Source organism: Miniopterus schreibersii (assembly GCF_964146895.1).
Source record: "Miniopterus schreibersii genome assembly, chromosome: X".
Taxonomy (NCBI): Eukaryota; Metazoa; Chordata; class Mammalia; order Chiroptera; family Miniopteridae; genus Miniopterus; species Miniopterus schreibersii.
The window spans coordinates 84383606-84401486 of record NC_138104.1 but is presented as its reverse complement, the minus strand read 5'-3'; the positions used below and the strand labels follow the sequence as shown (position 1 = coordinate 84401486).

Sequence of the window (17881 nt, the reverse complement as noted above, 5' to 3'; positions counted from 1 at the left end):
CAAAGTATAGTCCCACGACCATGTGCTTCTGTATTCCATGAGCTGCCACTTCAACATGCAGCTTCCTGGGCCAAAGGCCAGACAATAAATCAGGATTTCTACACGCCGGGCTCAGCAAGCTCCACGTCTAACAAGTTTCACAGGTGGTTCTTATGCAAAGTAAAGCTAGAAAAATTCTCATTCATTAGAATACAAGAAAATGCTGTCAGTTTTTCTGTCTTCCGGTTTTTATAACCTAGGGCAGATGCCACTTTCTTTCACAAGTGAGCTTTGGCTTCTTTGGTGGCATCAGTTAAATGAATGAACAGTTTACTGGTAGCAATTTGGGGGCTACAGGGAGAATCTTGGACTGTTATGGTCTAGGAAAAAAATACACAACGAGTTAGAGTCAAAAATTGCTATGCTTTGTCCTTTGCAAAATGTAGTAAGACTTGAAAACACTGTACTCATGGGTTTTATGGTTCTTTTATCACTCAGGGAAACCCAAGGCATCACTTTCGACACATCCCCAGCCCTCCAGCCTCTTCAGAAGAACCTTCTTGCCTGGGGATAAAATGTATTTTTTTATCGATTAATTTGGTAGAGAGAGAGAGACATCGATTTGTTGCTCCACATATTTCTGCATCATTGGCTGCTTCTTGTATGTGCCCTGACCAGGGATCAAACCCCCAACCTTGGCATAGCAGGACAACTCTCTAACCAACTGAGCTACCCAGCCAGGGCCTAAAATATATTTTTCAATAGGACTGATGACATTTGAGGAAAATTAGTGAAGGCAGTAAAGTATACTTACAATTTTGCGTAATGTATTTTTGTTGTAGTTCAGAAGTGCTCTTGAAAAATTGATTATCAGTAAAGGAATTAGGAGATGACTTTCTGCTCTGAAAATTATATTCTGAACATTTTTACCACATTAAAAATGACTTTCGTGTGTTTTACAGGAATCGAATTACCTCATAGAGGGATTATTCCTATCCCAGTGTGTTTTGTTCCCAAAGTTATGAAATTAAGGAAAACAATGGTAGTTATTCAAATGAGGAGAACAGATGGACAAAATTGGCCTATTGACAATTTTGATGAATTGAGCGCGGAGATGAAAAGGTAACATTCAAATAAGAATATTGATTTCATTTTTTCTGGTACTGATATGATTAGTTTCTTTTATATGTTATGCCATGTAAAGTTCATGATTTTATATTCTCTGACGTGTTGAAATTTATATGTTCTGAAGAGGAAAATGTATTTGTTAAATGGGTATAGTATATATCATTACTGATGTGACGTTCAGAGTGATGAACACGTCATTCTCGAGAATCGTATCAATGAATCAGGGTCAGAGACATGCAGAGGCCTCCTTTTCGACTGAGAAAATAGTTAGTGCTAAGACAATAAATAATCCATATCTAGAGAACCGCCTAAAACAAGTTGTTTGGGCAAAGTATAAGACTTGTGAAACTGGCATTCACCAGGTGACGGCACAGTTCCAGGGGGTATGGCCTCCTGGTGAGCCTCTGCCATGACTAAGGGACCCTGTTCCATTGCCAGAATGCAGGTGACTTGCACCCTCTTTGCTTCGCTGCAATTGAAGCAAACTCCAGTAATGACAGGAAATTTAAATGTTTTCTCTGCTCTTATAGTTTAATTAAATAATGGTCTAGAGATCTTAAAAAGAAATTCTTACTTTGCCCTACGTGTTCATATTTTTTCTCCACGTTTGAAAGAAAAATCTTTCCTTCGGGCACGTTCTGCCATGGTTTTCATCACTCGTGCAGTCGCGACTGCCTGCATGATTTGTGAGTCCCAGTGTAAAAATGAAAACGAGGGAGCCCTTGTTCAAAAATTATTAATAAGTTTAAGATGGGTACAGGAGTGCATTAAACAAGCATGGGGCAGTTCTGAGTGTGCAGTTTTTGTGCTGTTGCTCAGGTCACACGCCCATGAAGCCGGTCCTGCCTGACTTGACTTAACGTTTCATTTTTAACAAGAAAAGCCCATTTTCAACAGTTATCAGGACCATATTTTTACTACTGCTGTCCTCCTGAAGGTGTATAATACACTTAAAATATTTTGAGAAATGCCCTTTATTTTAACTGGTATCCTCAAAAGTAAATTACTCACCACACTTTCTGAAGTCCTGTACTTAATGGCATTTTTGTGTGTGTGCTTTGCTTGTCCAATTTAGAATATAACCCATGGGAACTGTATTACCTCTGATTAATCACAATTTAGTCACTTCAATAAAAACCAATACCAAGCTTTAAATGTAGGGGCAAATATTCTTCAAGTTTACCTTACATCTCATAGTGGTTGTATTCCAGTTTTATTTGTGATCATTTCCCAGGGCTTGCTTTAAAATGTTTATAAAGTCAACATTTGCCAAAAATGTTTTGTATTTCATACTTAGTTTCTCTCTGCCAAAGTTTAAATTCACAAGCTTTGCTCAAATGCCATTAGGTTAATAGAGAACATGCTCTTTTATGCTAATATTGAAAGCGCTTATGTTTCACTCTTCATTTAATTTCTCATTAGAACTATGGGAGTAGACAGTGGAGAAATCCGCGCAATACGATGGATATACCCTATTCTTGGACTTCCACAGGCAAAACATGATGAATTCCCTCCAGGTAGGTACATTTTAGTGTCAGAAAACACTAGGATTTGGAGGTAATTTAGAGGTACTACCATCCCGTTTTCTCTTTGTTCAGGTAAGAAGGTGGAGGCCCAGGGAAAGGAAGCTGTGTAGTAACCAGCCCTATTGGTGGGGGTGCTGGGACTGAATCTGGTCTTCTAACAATGAGTCCAATGACCTTTCCACAAAACCACACCATTTCCTGGCGCTCTTCCTGCTGGTGAAACCTAGAAATCAGCTAAGATGAAAATAACATTAACTTCAGGCCCCTTTATCTCACATTCTGTGAGGCGCTCAAAGCCCTGCACTAGATCTGTGAGTCAGTCCCAGGCACTTTGGTTCTCCCATCACATTTAATCAGCATATTCCAGCTTCTGTGTAATTCTAACCTTCATCCAAGAACCATCCTAGTCCCCTGTTCTTAGTTGTCCCAGACACAAACTTTCATGATTTTCTCCAAAAACTAGTCAGAATGTACTAAAGTTCCCAAGGAGGTTAACTTTGCTGTTCTACACACAACATAACATCTCTACTCTGAAAATATCTTTCTTTTTCTCAATGACCCTTTTTTTCCTCTCTGTGCTCCAGACTTTTCTCAAGTTTCTGTTCATTCTCTTTCCTCAGTGTTCTCACTTTTCCCACATTCTTTGCTTTTCCTTTTTGCTTCTAAAGATCTGCCTAAGAAATCAATGCCTCTTAGGCAGGCATAAAGTGAAGTTTAGGCTCTTACTAGGCTCTAGGCATAGTTCTTCATAATTAAGAAACACTGAATTGCTCTGCCCAGGAAAGGGATACTTATTTTGGATCTCCACCTTGAGCAACTCAGATGAGCCAAAAAAAGTCTTGAAATTTTTAATTTTCCATCTCCCTCCAATACCAATCTTTGCTAGTGAAAGAGAATTAGTCCTTTACTGACATAAATTATGTCACCACACTTAGAAAGAAAACTAAAAAAAAGCTTTGCTTATGAATAAAAGCATTTCCCTTAATGCACTCCTTATGTAGTTTCATTTTAACTGGAATAAAAACCCACGTATCTAGCATTACCTTTGACAATAAATGTCATTTGTTTTACTTGAAGTGCTTTTACTTTTGAGTTAAAATTTTTTCAACACATATAAGTATTTCAAATATACCAAATTATCTTCAAAATGCTTGACAAACATGTCAGAATGTTTATTTCTTTCTAGAAGATAGCTGTCTGTATACTTCCCATGGAGCTGAACAATTTAAAACTTGTAGTACAGTCATCTGATCAACATGATGCAATAAAGCCTGTAAATTACTGTTAGAATTCTAACAGTGTTGTTTGTGTCTATGCAGACACAGTTTTGTTTTAACAAGATTAAAGATTTAAAGTTTTTTTTTCTTTTAAAAAAAAATATATATTTTTTAATTTTAGAAAGAGAGGGAGGGAGAGGGAGGGATAGATAGAAACATCAATGATGAGAGTCATTGATCGGCTGCCTCCTGCACGCCCCTTACTGGGGATCGAGCCCGCAACCCAGGCCTGTGCCCTGACCGGGAATCAAACTGGTGAACTCTTGGTTCATGGGTTGATGCTCAACCACTGAGCAACACCAGCAGGGCAAAGATTTAATTTTTTTTCAGTCTAAAACAAAGCCTCTGAGAACATAAAGATAATTTTTGTACAGTTCCCTTCAATGAAAATTAAACATGCTCCAGAAACATAAAGGCACTTTCTATCCAGTCATATTTCTTGGTTATTCTGTTTTTAAATTAAATGTGAGTTCTGTAAATAGCCCAAGTTGCATTAGCCCGACCCAATAGTAACATCAGTGTTCTGAAACAGATTGTGTACTAATTATTAAATCATTTTTACAAAAGTCTAAAACCTATTCTAATAATTATTTTTATCTACAAATGTCCTCAAGAAACAAATAGGTGTAATTTTATAATTACATATTATTTACTTTCTGTACAGTCCATTCTGCATTCTTAAGAACACATTAAAGATAACCTGTTGCTTTCCCAACTCAGCTGTATCACCATCGATGTTTAGTGTTTCTTTTCTTTCTTATGTACCTGTCACCCAGGTTACTCTGGAACCCAGGGTACTTTTGTTCTGTTTTGTTGTTTTGTTCTCTCCGTGGATTCTTATCTGCTCCTGTCCACTGGGGCAGATAATTGGAAAAGGTCTCCACTACCTGTCACAGTTGAGCTACACTGGAATGTGAATCCACTGTGATTTCATGATCCTTACATTGTCAGGGCACTAACTTCCTAAGGACTCACAGGACAAGACCAATGACATGACACTAATTGTAAGGTTGATCACACTGATTTCCAACTTAATGCTTTAAGACTGAAGCAAATGATAACTAGAAAAGCTTGTGCATTTTCCTCAGTCATTGCTACCCTATTAATTTACATCTAACTTTGTACCCTTATTGTACATTTCACATTTATTCCAAGTCCAAAATGTTCACTATCAACCTGCAAAATTCAGAATTAAAAACAAATTTATTTTAAACATTTTTATACTATAAATGTGGTATGTATTGTGAAAGCACTTAAACCTGAGGACATTATGCAGTTTTGCAGTCTAGGTAAATATGTTATTATTGATGCCACAAAAGCATAGCATAATACATTTCAAAAGCTTTTTTAGTATTGTGGTTCACTTTTTATCCCTTATATTAAATTTATATCCTGTGTTCATCTAAAGTGATAAAAATATAACGTTTAATATATTTTGGAGAAATAATATTCCTATTTATGTGGACTCTAGTATACATAGTCCCATAATATAATCTATAGCTAATGCCAGAGGCATACATTAATACAGCTTTATATAATTAGTAGTTACATAAAAACATTTTGATTTCTCACAAGATCCCTGACTTCTTCTGTACTTGATGTAAGAAAATATTGGAATTTAATATATATATACATATAAAGTATTTTTAAATCCTCACCTGAGGACATTTTTATTGATTTTTAGAGAGAGAGGAAGAGGGGGAGGGAGAGAGAGAGAAAGAAAGAGGGAGAAATATCAATGTGAGAGAGAAACATCAATCATCTGCCTCCCTTATGAGCCCCAATCAGAAACTGAACCCGCAACCTAGGTATGTGCCCTGATCGGAAATCGAACCCACAGCCTTTTTGGTGTATGGTACAATGCTCCAAACAACTGAGCCACCTAGCCAGGGCTAAATATAAATTTTTTATGCTATACATTAATATATATTCACATTTTAATATTAATTTTAAATAACTTATTAAAGTTTTAATTTTAACTGTTAATGGTGTATTGTGTAAATTTAAGAGCAATTTACAAGTGAAAATTAAAATATTTATTGAAATATTTTATTTAAAGGAATTTTAAGGTGCATGTAAATAAAAAATATAGTAGGGAATATTTTTAAACTGTTGTACAAAATAAAGGTTACAGAACTTTTTTAATTATTTGAAGGTATCTGCTATAGTATAATTATATAATAGAGTTTGGTATTTACCACAGTGAACATATAGAAAGCTAAAACATTCATGTGTTCTTGATCACCAGTTGAATTATTGATATAACTAGGTCAGTTTCCGAATAAGATTCTACATCCTAGTGCAGTCTTCTGTTACCTAATTTATATCTTCCAGATTTATCTATTGTCATTCTATTTTTGCATATTATTTAATATTCATATTTTATTACAAAATGTCAATATATATATCTAGCGTGTGTGTGTGTGTGAATGACAGGTGCAATGTCAAGTCAAAGTATTCCAAGGAAACTTTTATTTTTCATGATATAATTTAATAATTTACTTTCTTCTAGCTCAAGAATGATCATATAACCTAATAGTCAAATTAACTGGAGATATTCCTTTCTTGTAGCTATCATAAAATGTCAGGCCAGGAAACGGATAGAAAAGGAGGTGGAAGTCACAGTGACTGGTGATTTTCTTGGAGAGAATCCTATCTTAAATGTATCGGATTTTATAGTTATTCCAAAAAAACGTTCATATGCATCTTACGAAGATATCGACGGTAAGAGAACCATAGTCATGAATATAAATCATGATGATAAATAAAACCTCAGTTTCTTTAAATTGCAGGCTGCTGATTACTCAGTTAGGTGAAAATCCCATGCCATTTATTTTCCATTTACAGTATATCATTAAAATAGTGCTCAAGGAGTGTTCAGTTATGTGTTTTTTCTTCACAGTAATCTCCAAAATGATGATAATTGTGGTTATTAATGGCTTTATAAGAACAGAGTGTTAGAGTGTTATTGCAGGATTTGTCATTAGAGGAACCCTATGAAGCAGGTAGTGTGACTATATGTTTATTTTACAAGTGAGGAGATCTGTGTCGTGATTTGTACAGGGTCATACAGCATAGCGGTGGCAGGCATGGTATATGGATTCAGGCTTGACTATTTTTAAAAACATTTTTAAAATTTGAAATAACTTCAGATTTAAAACCTAGATGTGAAATAGTAGGTTCTGAACTGTTCATATTGTGATCAGGCCTAACCTAATTGCTTTTCATTTTAAAGCCCTGTAGGAATCAAAAAAATTTACAAAGACAAAGCTTTCCAAGAGGTTCCCTGACATAAAATATAATGCCTGGTACAGTGGTGAATCAGTAAGCAAGAGTTGTTTCTCCTTTCTCGTTATGATCGCACTCTGTTCTGTTTTATTTTCCTACCCTGTTTGGTCCTGTTGCTCTATCTTATCAATAGCAGTGTTTACCCATTGCTTTCTAAATAAGATATTACCCTGAAACTTATAAAATTACCACTATTCATCCATTTTTGAACCACAGAAATGTCTGTTTCATATGAAATCACTGACATTTGATCTCTTTAATCTACAAAAGTATCTTTTCATGTGATGCAATCTATATAAAATAATCCAAAATTCGCCTTCACCTTTAGTCCGCTACTGTCCATCATCCCAGCCTCTTGTTTCCCTAGGTTGTTAGCCTGTTACTCAACCAAGTGGGATCACTTGCTACTTCTGCACAGTTCCCATCTGCTTTCCCAGCCTGGCGAATGTCTGTGAGATTGTCTGCCCTGCCCATCTTGCCAACTTCTACTCCCTTCTTGTGGAAACTACTTCCACGAGCCATGTAATTGTTATAATATTTCAATCGTATAGGCTTCCTGCTCAGAGCGGGCATCTAATGGAAGTTGGGCTTGTGAGTCTTCACTCTCCTCCACATCTTTTGTAGTCAGAACACAGAAAATCTGTTTCTCTTCATTTGCTGAAGTGGCAGTAAGTAAGGCTGGGGAGTATTTTTTCCCCTGCATGCCTGTTTGTCTCCTGTTCGCAGGCCTACTTTCTCTGCCTGCTCATCAATCTATACACAAGGCTCAGTCATGATCAATCGGTTCTTCCTTTTATTTAAGGACACCCTCAGTAACTTCCAAAAGGTCATCCAAACTGGGGTTCTGTTATTTGCAAACAAGCATCCTAAGAATAAATATAGAAGAGGATCTTGAAATAATAAATATTTCTGAAGTGAATTACAAAAATGTCAGAATAACCTCCCCCACGCAACCTCACTATAAGATTTGGAAGGCAATATTTTAAAAACTGGAGATGGAATTATGAAATGAGTGTCTATGTTATATATACCCAGTGTACTTCATAAGATCTTTGGAATTGTATAAAAATTAATTCACATTAATGTTCTTTATATTTACTGGGTAGTTACTGATCGTTTGAACTGTGTGAGATAAGGAGATCGTAATACTATTATTAGGTTGCATAATGAGATATTTAATTATGTTAATTATTAGTTATTTCTTTTTTCTCTTTGAATTTTAACTTTCTAATTGCAAAAATGCCAACTTAATCACAGGCCACTTAAATTTATTTAAAAAAATGAAATAAATTTAAATGAGAAGGGAATTTTCCAATTCAATTACTCCTTATTTTAAAGAACTATCTTTTAATAATGAAATCAAACTGATGCAAACCATTTTCATCTATCTCAAAAACATTATTATAAGTTGAATGCAGATTTTGCTTTAGTGAATCATGTAGCATTAAGGGAATGTAGGGAATGTAATCTTTAAATAAATGATACCCTGTCGACTTTCTTTTCTTCAATCAATAATCAATACTGAAAGGAAATTCTGATTATTTATGCAGATCAGGGATAAAAATATCAGTGTACATTAACCTGAGTTTAAATGTGTAACACAACTGCCAATTTCCAGTGATAAATATGTTTTATTAAAACAAACCATCATTTTAATAAGCAGCCAATTTACAGTAACCATACCCCAGTGAATATCTGGCCCCTGTCTGAAGTGAAATCGTTGTTTTGCATGTCATCTGCTATGCTTAAGTGAATATTAATAGTTGAGTGGTCAAACCTTGATTTCTGTTTGAAATCTATTCTGTTGAAGATAAACTGTTGATGCTTTGTAACATTAAGAATAAAAGAAGGTAAAGAAATCCTTGTCTATAAGGAACATTTTTAAAAAGTCTTACTACTTTAAATTGTTTATGTCATACTCTTCTCAGGTTGCAAGCTAAAGAAATTATAATTCTAATAATAGGAATTGATTAAATCTTATTACCCAGAAAAATCTATTTCCTTCAAGATACACAAGGCCCCTGGAAGCTGCCAGCATCATTTTGGGAAGTTTGAAAGGCATATTATATGAGGAAAACAGTCTCTCTCAAATAGCTCTTCAAAAAGACACCTTTTGATATGGATCATATTTCACTGTTTCAGTACTTTTCATCATGAAAAATAACATGTAATATGAAAATAACTATTTGGAAGGTTTGCAGGCTTCTCTCTTCCCATCATTTCTTCTACAATAGTTTTTTCTCTGCTCAATACCAACAAACTCAAGAAGCTCATCTATTTTTCTGCTAAAGGCATTTTAATTTGTGAATATTTCTGTTCTGAAACTTGTCCTGCTATCCAGAAGTAGAGTTTTTTTCAGTCTTCTCTCAACTAATGTTTTTCTGTCTTTATGGGACCTGAATATTTGATATATCAGCTGACCTCTCCCTTGTCTTGGCTCCTTAAATGTACCTGGTAACAACTTGAGTTCTGCCTTTATTCCAAAGGTGTAACCAACTTGCCTGCACTCTCTGTACATCTCCCTACTTTCCTTTCCATTCTCACCTATATTTTTATGAAGGGACAAGCCTGACCACAATGTCTGAAAACCCTTTAGCGTATGCAAAGCAAACCAGCTGTTTCCCCCCGTGTATAACTTAATTATAGTCTACTCAACAAATAGTGTCCAACAGAGTCGTTGTTCATGCCATTTGGCACTTCCTAAAGTCCCTTAAATCCCTTCTGGTGGCAATTAAGGCGCTTCACTCTGTGGCTTGGATTGTGATGAAGATTTCAGTGTGATCATTGATCACACCCTGTATTCCCTCATCCGAGCTTAATGAGAGGTAGGTGTAGAGATATGGCAGATGGAGATCAAAGGTTACCTTTATTAATTATAAAGGTGGACTGGAAAGTGACTCGGTACTAAGAACTCATTTGGACTTATTAATACCTTCCACCAAAACTGAGTGCGCTCACCCTGAACTACCCAGCTGTAAACTCTCTGTAGGAACAAACAACTACACGTGCAGGAGGAGACAGTGTGCATCCTGCGTTCAAGACATTGGGAAAGGAAGGGAAGGGTCTTCTCATCTGCTCATGTTCCATTCCTTCACCCAGATTCACTGATCAGATATGTTGCTTTTCCTCTGACGTCAAGACATGAGGGAGGAAGCAGGTTGATGCTAATTTTTTTCTCCTTGTGAAAAATTCTCCTAAATTTTTCCTTCTTGTGAATGTATAGGTCCCTGTATGTAAACATGTTAAGTAGGAGATAAGAATCCCCACCACTGTTGTTCTACCATCCTCTCTTTATCTTGGTCTTCTTTCCCAGAGACGCCAATAAACTATCAAGCCCCATTAAGTGAAAATGCAAGGACTTCTCTGCTCTCCCTCTCCCCATTCCTCACACACACCATGGAGTTAACCAGGATTGATCACTTTCATATCTTCCTCACTCAACAACAATCTAGTGAGCATCTTTGCTGCCACATAGTCCGCTGAGCTCCAGGGATGCCAAAATGAGCAAGACACAGACTCGGAATTCAGAGAACATCTATCCAACATATTGGATTTATGCCCCTGTTATTATCGGTAATGCTCTACTGGGATATTACAATACTTGGATTTTTAGATTGCATTTTGCAATGTCCCTTCATAACATACAGATTATTCTCTCTGGGCAGAACTTCCCCTTTAATTGTATTTCTTCTTAAGTGGCTTTCGGTCCATGCATTCTTTGTGTCTCTCTAGGGAGTAGCTCAGTGACTTTCTCTGTGGGACTTTTTCTGTGAGAGTGGTTTTGCCATTTAACGGCTCATCAGATTCATGCCTCTTCCTTTTATTTCCCCGGCATTCTGCATCTTGAGGCTGTTTTTCTTTGCTTAATCTGTTGTCTCTTTTTGTGTCTGATTTACTGATTTATGTGTTACACTGGTCTCTTTTAACCCTAGGCCAGTTATCATGTCTCTTGCATGTCATACATAAACTCCCTTGTCGGGTTTGGTCTGTAATCACAAACAGGGCCTGAGAAACCTGGCAGGGTCCTCCATGACACCCGTGTTAGCCTCTAGACCTGATCCTTTGCTCTGCTTCTTGGTATTTTACTTTCTCTTCTCAACTCACTCCATTAAGGCTTCAGTCCTAACTATTCTGATGAGATGGCCCTTAACAAAACTATCAACCTTGTCTAGTATGCCTAACCCACTGGTCAGATTTGTGTTCTGAATTTACTCAACTTGTCAGCAGCATTTACCAGTTGACCCAGATGAAGAACTTTATCTGCTGTTGGTTTCCATGATTAGCCTTATTAATTTATTATCTCACTGGTTGTCCTCTCTGTTGTTGGCTCTTCTTCCTTTGGCCAGAATCTGCATGTTTGACCAGGTCTCTGCCCTGAGGGCCACCACACTTTATTGTACAGGTTGTGTCCCGCACACTTTCAGATGACGATTCTGATGAAGTCTGCTTGGCAACTGTTCCATAGAAAGGCCTGATATTCAAGGTTGTACAATCTGAAGTCAAACAGCTTGAGTTCTCCCATGTAGTCTCTGTAGGGCTTCAAGAAAATTCCATTACCTCTCTGTAAACTCAGTTTCTTCGACTATGGAGATAGTAATGGTGTCTACTTCATAGGATATTTTTGAAGATTAAGTGGAAATGCGTGGAATCCTTAAAAGCGTCTATTGCTCAGTGAGTGTTCCATAAGTGTTGGATATTACCATTATTATCATTGACAGCTCTAGTTAGGTATTCTGTGATACCGACGTACTAGAGGGCCCCTCCTTATTTACTGACAGATGATATTTTGAGATAGAAACATGGTCCTCTCAATGTCATTCAGTGGGTTTTCTCATTAATACACAAAAGAATATTTTATCAAAATATAGTACAATATTTTATCAAAAGAAAGTACAAAAATATGATACCTAATAGAGTCTGAAATTTGATGCTAATTACTAAAAGCTCAGATAAAATATTTATGTTAAAATTAGTCCCTTTATCTTTTACTTCTGATGTCTTGTTTAAAATAAAACATGTAAGAAAAGCATCAGCCATGGGGCCACTTTCTTCCTTTAATTTTCATTTTGTAGTATACTGTACTTGCAGTCATTTCAGAGAAACGTACAGTTATTTTAGTTAATCAACATGTTTGGTTTATTAAATTACCTTATTAAAGTGAAGTGAAACATGTAAGTGACATACCTGTTAAAATATGTGATTTTATAAAAATAATAAGTGTGCAGATGGCACATTCTTCATTATCTGTTCACAGAAAATAGCTCTAGGTAGTTTATCCCGCATCCTCTATTTTCTTTGAATACCGTGTTGTCTTCACCCTCTCAAATTTGTCTTCAGTACTCCATTCATCCCTTATATGGCTGTTACGTTCTGTCAAGCAAATATATATGCCTGTTATTAAGAAAGAGAAAACTACAGAAATTTAGGGAAATAACATGAATAACAATGTTTATTATACTTTGGTATTCATTTTTCCATTACTGAGACATTTTTTGTTGGGTTTGCTATGAAATGTATTTCATACAGATTAAAATGCATGTGGTATAACAATACATAATTTCAAAGTATATTCTGCAAATAACTTTGTTATAATTCGATACTTTTTGATTATTTATCATATTTAGGCACGTATTCTCTTATTAAAAATTACTGATATTCTTCCACATTGAATAAAATTCAGTCATTGTCCTGAGAAAATTCACCCAAGTAATAGGAACCCTTGGCCAACAAAGCTCCCATTGCATGATTTACTAGCACCACGATACAGGCATTATGTTGAATGATAATTATGCAAGGACAATATTCCGATGGGAAACATATTTCTTTTGTTCAATGCAATGACTTTGCTGCCATACCCAAATGATTATTACCATTATTATTTTATGACATGATAAATAGATAGGTAGACAGATAGGTATATGATACTCTGAAATTCTCTGAAACCTGTTTGATTAAATATTCTTTATATATGTTGAGGATATGAATGCAGTACTGAAATGATAAGCTCAATGATTCTAGTTACCAGTCATGACTGCTCACATAGTTCCCACTTTATACATAATTTGGCATTTCTTTTTTTAAAATTTTTTAAAAATATGTTTTTATTGATTTCAGAGAGAGGAAGGGAGAGGGAGAGAGACAGAAACATCAATGATGAGAGTCATTGATCGGCTGCCTCCTGCAAGCCCCTTACTGGGGATCGAGCCCACAACCAGGGCATGTGCCCTGACCGGGAATCGAACCGTGACCTCTTGGTTCATAGGTTGACACTCAACCACTGAGCCCCACGGGCCAGGCATAGCTGGGCATTTCTTGATCTTAATCTACAGCCTCCTCTCACCGTTGTCCAACCACAACCTGGACTGAACTACTGCAGAATCTTCATTAATTTATCTCCTAATCCCCTTTTGCTTAGTGTACATTAAATGAGCTCATCACTTCCATACTTAAAACATTCAGTGGCATCCCATTATTCTTAAAAGTCCCAAGTCCTCACTACCCGTCATGGTCTTGCCACCTTCGCCTGCTTCATCTCTTGACAAGTTCTTCCTGCTCTCTCTGCTCCGCCCACATAAGTTCTCCTCAAATTCTCTGAGTTGGTTTCCACCATGGAAAATTTCCCCATGCTTCTCTGATGCCTGGGTGGCATTTTCTTTCTCTCTGTCTCCAGGTAATTCTTACTGCCTTTCGATTTGGTGTATTGGTCTCCTCCTCAAGACCTTAGCAGTCAGGTTCCCAGGACCTCTGCTCTCATAGCTTCCTTTACTTCTCCCTAGTAGCAGTTATCAAAGTAATATTTTTTAAAACTAATGGTATCGTTGGTAGTTTTTTGGCAGTTCTTTCCTCTCAATCATAAGCTCCATGAGGACAAGACCCATCATTTTAAGGAAAGCTTTCAATTATTATTCACTGAATGAATAAAAAAATGAGTAAATGATAAGAAAAATGTTATGGTTTTAAAGTACGTTTAGATGTTGGATGTGAAAACAGAATTATCTGCCTCTTGTTCATTAATTTAGCTAAAGCTAGAAAGTTGGGGCAAAATTCATAGGTCTTAGTATTCATGAAAATCTTCAGAAAATAGGACACAATTGAAAATGGGAGGTGCTTTAAAACAAGCATGTGATAACCATTATCTATTGTAAGATAGAAAAAAACAGAGGCTAGTAAATATTTACATATGCATTAAAACACAGTTGAAGTTAAATATATATTTATCCTGACTATTAATCTCATGAATTCAAGTGTTTTTTTAAGGGTTTTCTATAAAAGGACAATTTTCCTCCAATATTGAAAAAATTGTTACAGTAGTCCCAAGGACTGTTGACTTATAACTTTGAAATTGTAATGTGTACTATGGGAAACTACATTTATTTAAACACCCTTTTTTAGAAATGTGCAGTTATTCTCTTAAACTTATGAGCTATGCTTGTCATGAGAGAATAATTGTATCCAACAATCAGATGATAATTAATTTACACTGGGCTAAGTGATTTAGCTCTTATCAACCCAATTCACATAAAAATACTGTATAGATTCTTTCCAAATTAGGAGCATAGCAAAAGGCATGTTTCTTACTTGGTAATATGACTTTTCCAATAAAATGCAGAGACTCAACAGATCAGCTTTAAGACACTGCAGAATGTCAGTTTAATCATGATTTTCTTCAACATGATTCTGTCTCTCTCCCTTAAATACTCATAGTAATATATTTGAGTTACAGGCAAGGGGGATATGTATAGTCTGAAAAATATACTCATATGGTTTCTACTTGCTTCCTCCCCTCCCCACCCCACTCCAACCCCTAGCTGATAAGCATTTCTGTATTTTGTACCGGTGGAACTTCTCAGGATTGGAATTATGGCATCCATAGCGACAAGATTCCCCACAGGGGGTTCAAAGCTTCTGAAACTAAATTTAACTTCTCTTTTCCTATCTTCATTCTGACGCAACCATTCCCATAAAAGCTTCAGTAATTAAGCAGAAACAGATGCAAATCTCAACTACATTCAGTATTTGCTTTTAAAAATAGTATGTTATTTGAATGCAATGGGACTTTCATCTCCCATTAAACACTCTTCAATTTCTTAAATTTTGTTTCTCTGTATGGAATATGGCTTCCTATGGAACATTTCCATATCCCATCCTCAAAATAAATAGGTACAGTATATGTAGACATACTGATTTTGCTACAGCAAAGAAGGTTATCGATAGGAACAGCAGTTGCCAGTTTGTCAACAGGATAAAACCAGCAATTCAGAAAGTCAGAGATTTATTTTCACATGTGGAAAATGAAAAAAGAAATCTTGTGATGGTATGGGTCAGCCATTTATTTTACATTAGTAAGATTTGCTGAATAACCATTAAATGTGACTTTGGCTTGTTATACCCAGGCTATTTTTCGGAGTTCTATTGCAGAAATTATAATCAGCTGTATCTGAAAAGCGGTCTGGTTTCTGTTAGGATTTCTTAGAGCAAGGTGGCCATCACTTTTGTGTACCCAAGGATCACATTTACCTTGTACACTAGAGATAGACTAGAAATTAGCTCAGCTGTTGACCAGGTCAAGTCATGGTTCTCTGACCTTTCTTCCATGACCCACGTGCAACAAACTCCCTGATTTGGAATTGGAGCTCCTTACATGCATTTGGGGAATAAATATAATAGATATTTGTGCTTCTCTTCTATGTGCCAGTCCTGGCTTTAAAATATTTTTCACATGTATATAACAAAACCCTCCTGTAACTTTCCTCTGGTAACCTACTAGTTAAGAAAATACAGTTAAACATATTGTCTGTAATAACCCAAGACTAAAACATGAAGAACTTTCTCTTTTAGCAAAATAAACCAGAACTTGAAACTCCTGCCCTAATACATTGGGATACTGTTTTAATTTTATTTAAACTTAATTCAAATCTTTCTTTATAAATTATATCTATAGGCTTATACTACATTTATTATATAGAGCATGTCATATTATTTGTATTTTACAGTAAATATTTATTATTCATTTCCATTTGGCTATTTCTTGTTTTATAGATCTGAATTTTAAAGATTTAAAGATGGTGGGAATTATCTTTGGTGATTATTTTCTATATTCATTCATTTATTTATTTACCTTTTAACAAAAACACACTGTTTACTATTATGCACCGGGTAATATACTAGGTATATGAACACAAAGCTAAATAACATCTACCCTCTCCTTGCCTCTAAATGCCTGTGCATGATTAGTGTTGACATGTAACTTATGTCCAATCTATAAATATTTAATTGAAATGAAATGCACTTTAATCTTGATTTTCCTAGGTATACCTATAAAACGTGAATTTGAGTATGAAATTCTATATGAATCTGAAGATATGAGGTCTGAATTGCAGCCCTCCGTGGCTATATATGCGATGAAGAGATCTTATAATATCAAGGCTCAAATGATAACATTGGACTTCAATCTGATATTTTCACCAAAGAAACCATTGAAGTAAACCTGCTTTTACCCCTTTTTTCTTTAAACAATATTACTACTCTTTTAAACTAAATAATGTTTATTTTTCTTTCCATTTTTCTATATTTGGGTTGCATTACTTCTTTGATGCTGTTAACGTAAATATTTTGAGCTAGGTTATTTTTCTAGCTATCAAGCTATGAAAAGTGTCTGATGAGAAAATAGAGTCCAAATGATTAGAAATCTAAGATATCCTTCCCTAATTGTGACCTCCCTAAGGTCATTAGGGTATAATATTAACAAAAGAGAACAATCTGCTTTGTAATATGAAGAAGGGAAAAGGGAATATAGTCAATAATATTGTGATAGCTTTGCATGGTGACAGGTGGTTGCTATACTTAATGTGGCGCTCACATTGTAAGGTATCTAAATGTCGAATCAGAAATGTTGTACACCTGAAACTGATCTAATAGTGTAAGCCGACTATACTTTAATAATAAAATGTTTAAATGAAAACAAAAAGAAATCCTGGCTTGGCACTATACATGATGTTTCTTGATATTTCTCAGAACCAGTTCAAATGATGAAAATCCTAAACTATGTTCTTTCCACTTTATAATTGCTGTCATTCCCCTTTTTTACCACCTAAAACCATAACTCTGCACATACTTTAGTAAAGTTTAAGAAGATTATATTGGAATTTGTTAGAATAGCAAGCATTAAATGTCTGTCCACTGGGAAGCCCCATCCAGGGTCTTTATATTTACTTTTCAGGCAACTAATACTTAGCACCTGCAAATACTATATGTCAGGTCACATCTGAAATTGTGCTTTATTTATATCTTGATGCAGTGATACTGATCAGAACCACAATATGCACAAAGTACAAAATACAGTCTGGCAAAGAAAAAAACAATTGAAAGTATTACTTGTGCCTTTAATCATTTCTATAGCTTAGCTATGGATCTGATGTAACCAGGCATGTATTTGAAGTGGTTTTCAATATTCAGGCCAATAACTAAAAGATACCAGGTTTCTCTTCAGGAAGCAGTAATAAAATCAAGCTGCAAGAAGAAAGTACACTCGAAACACTGACATTATGCTCTTTTATCTTCTCTTTAATTTTCATAGTTTTCTATGTTTATTTGTCAGTAGTCTTACACACTTAGCTTTGTAGTGTGTTAATTTAGTGATACGGAAATTACCAGCAACGCCAGAAGGGGAAAATGTTATCATTA

The 17881-nt window shown here is 35.6% G+C and overlaps 1 protein-coding gene across 1 annotated transcript in view; it reads left to right on the top strand.

Annotated features, from left to right (window-relative positions):
- Positions 1 to 17881, top strand: part of CFAP47 (cilia and flagella associated protein 47) — a gene marked incomplete at both ends in the record, with an annotated part of 352044 nt that overhangs the window by 325169 nt on the left and 8994 nt on the right. Inside the window, 4 exons of the mRNA XM_081125415.1 lie at positions 942 to 1101; positions 2530 to 2624; positions 6482 to 6634; positions 16508 to 16679. Coding sequence (XP_080981541.1) covers positions 942 to 1101; positions 2530 to 2624; positions 6482 to 6634; positions 16508 to 16679 — 580 coding nt within the window. The remainder of the gene's footprint in view (positions 1 to 941; positions 1102 to 2529; positions 2625 to 6481; positions 6635 to 16507; positions 16680 to 17881) is intronic.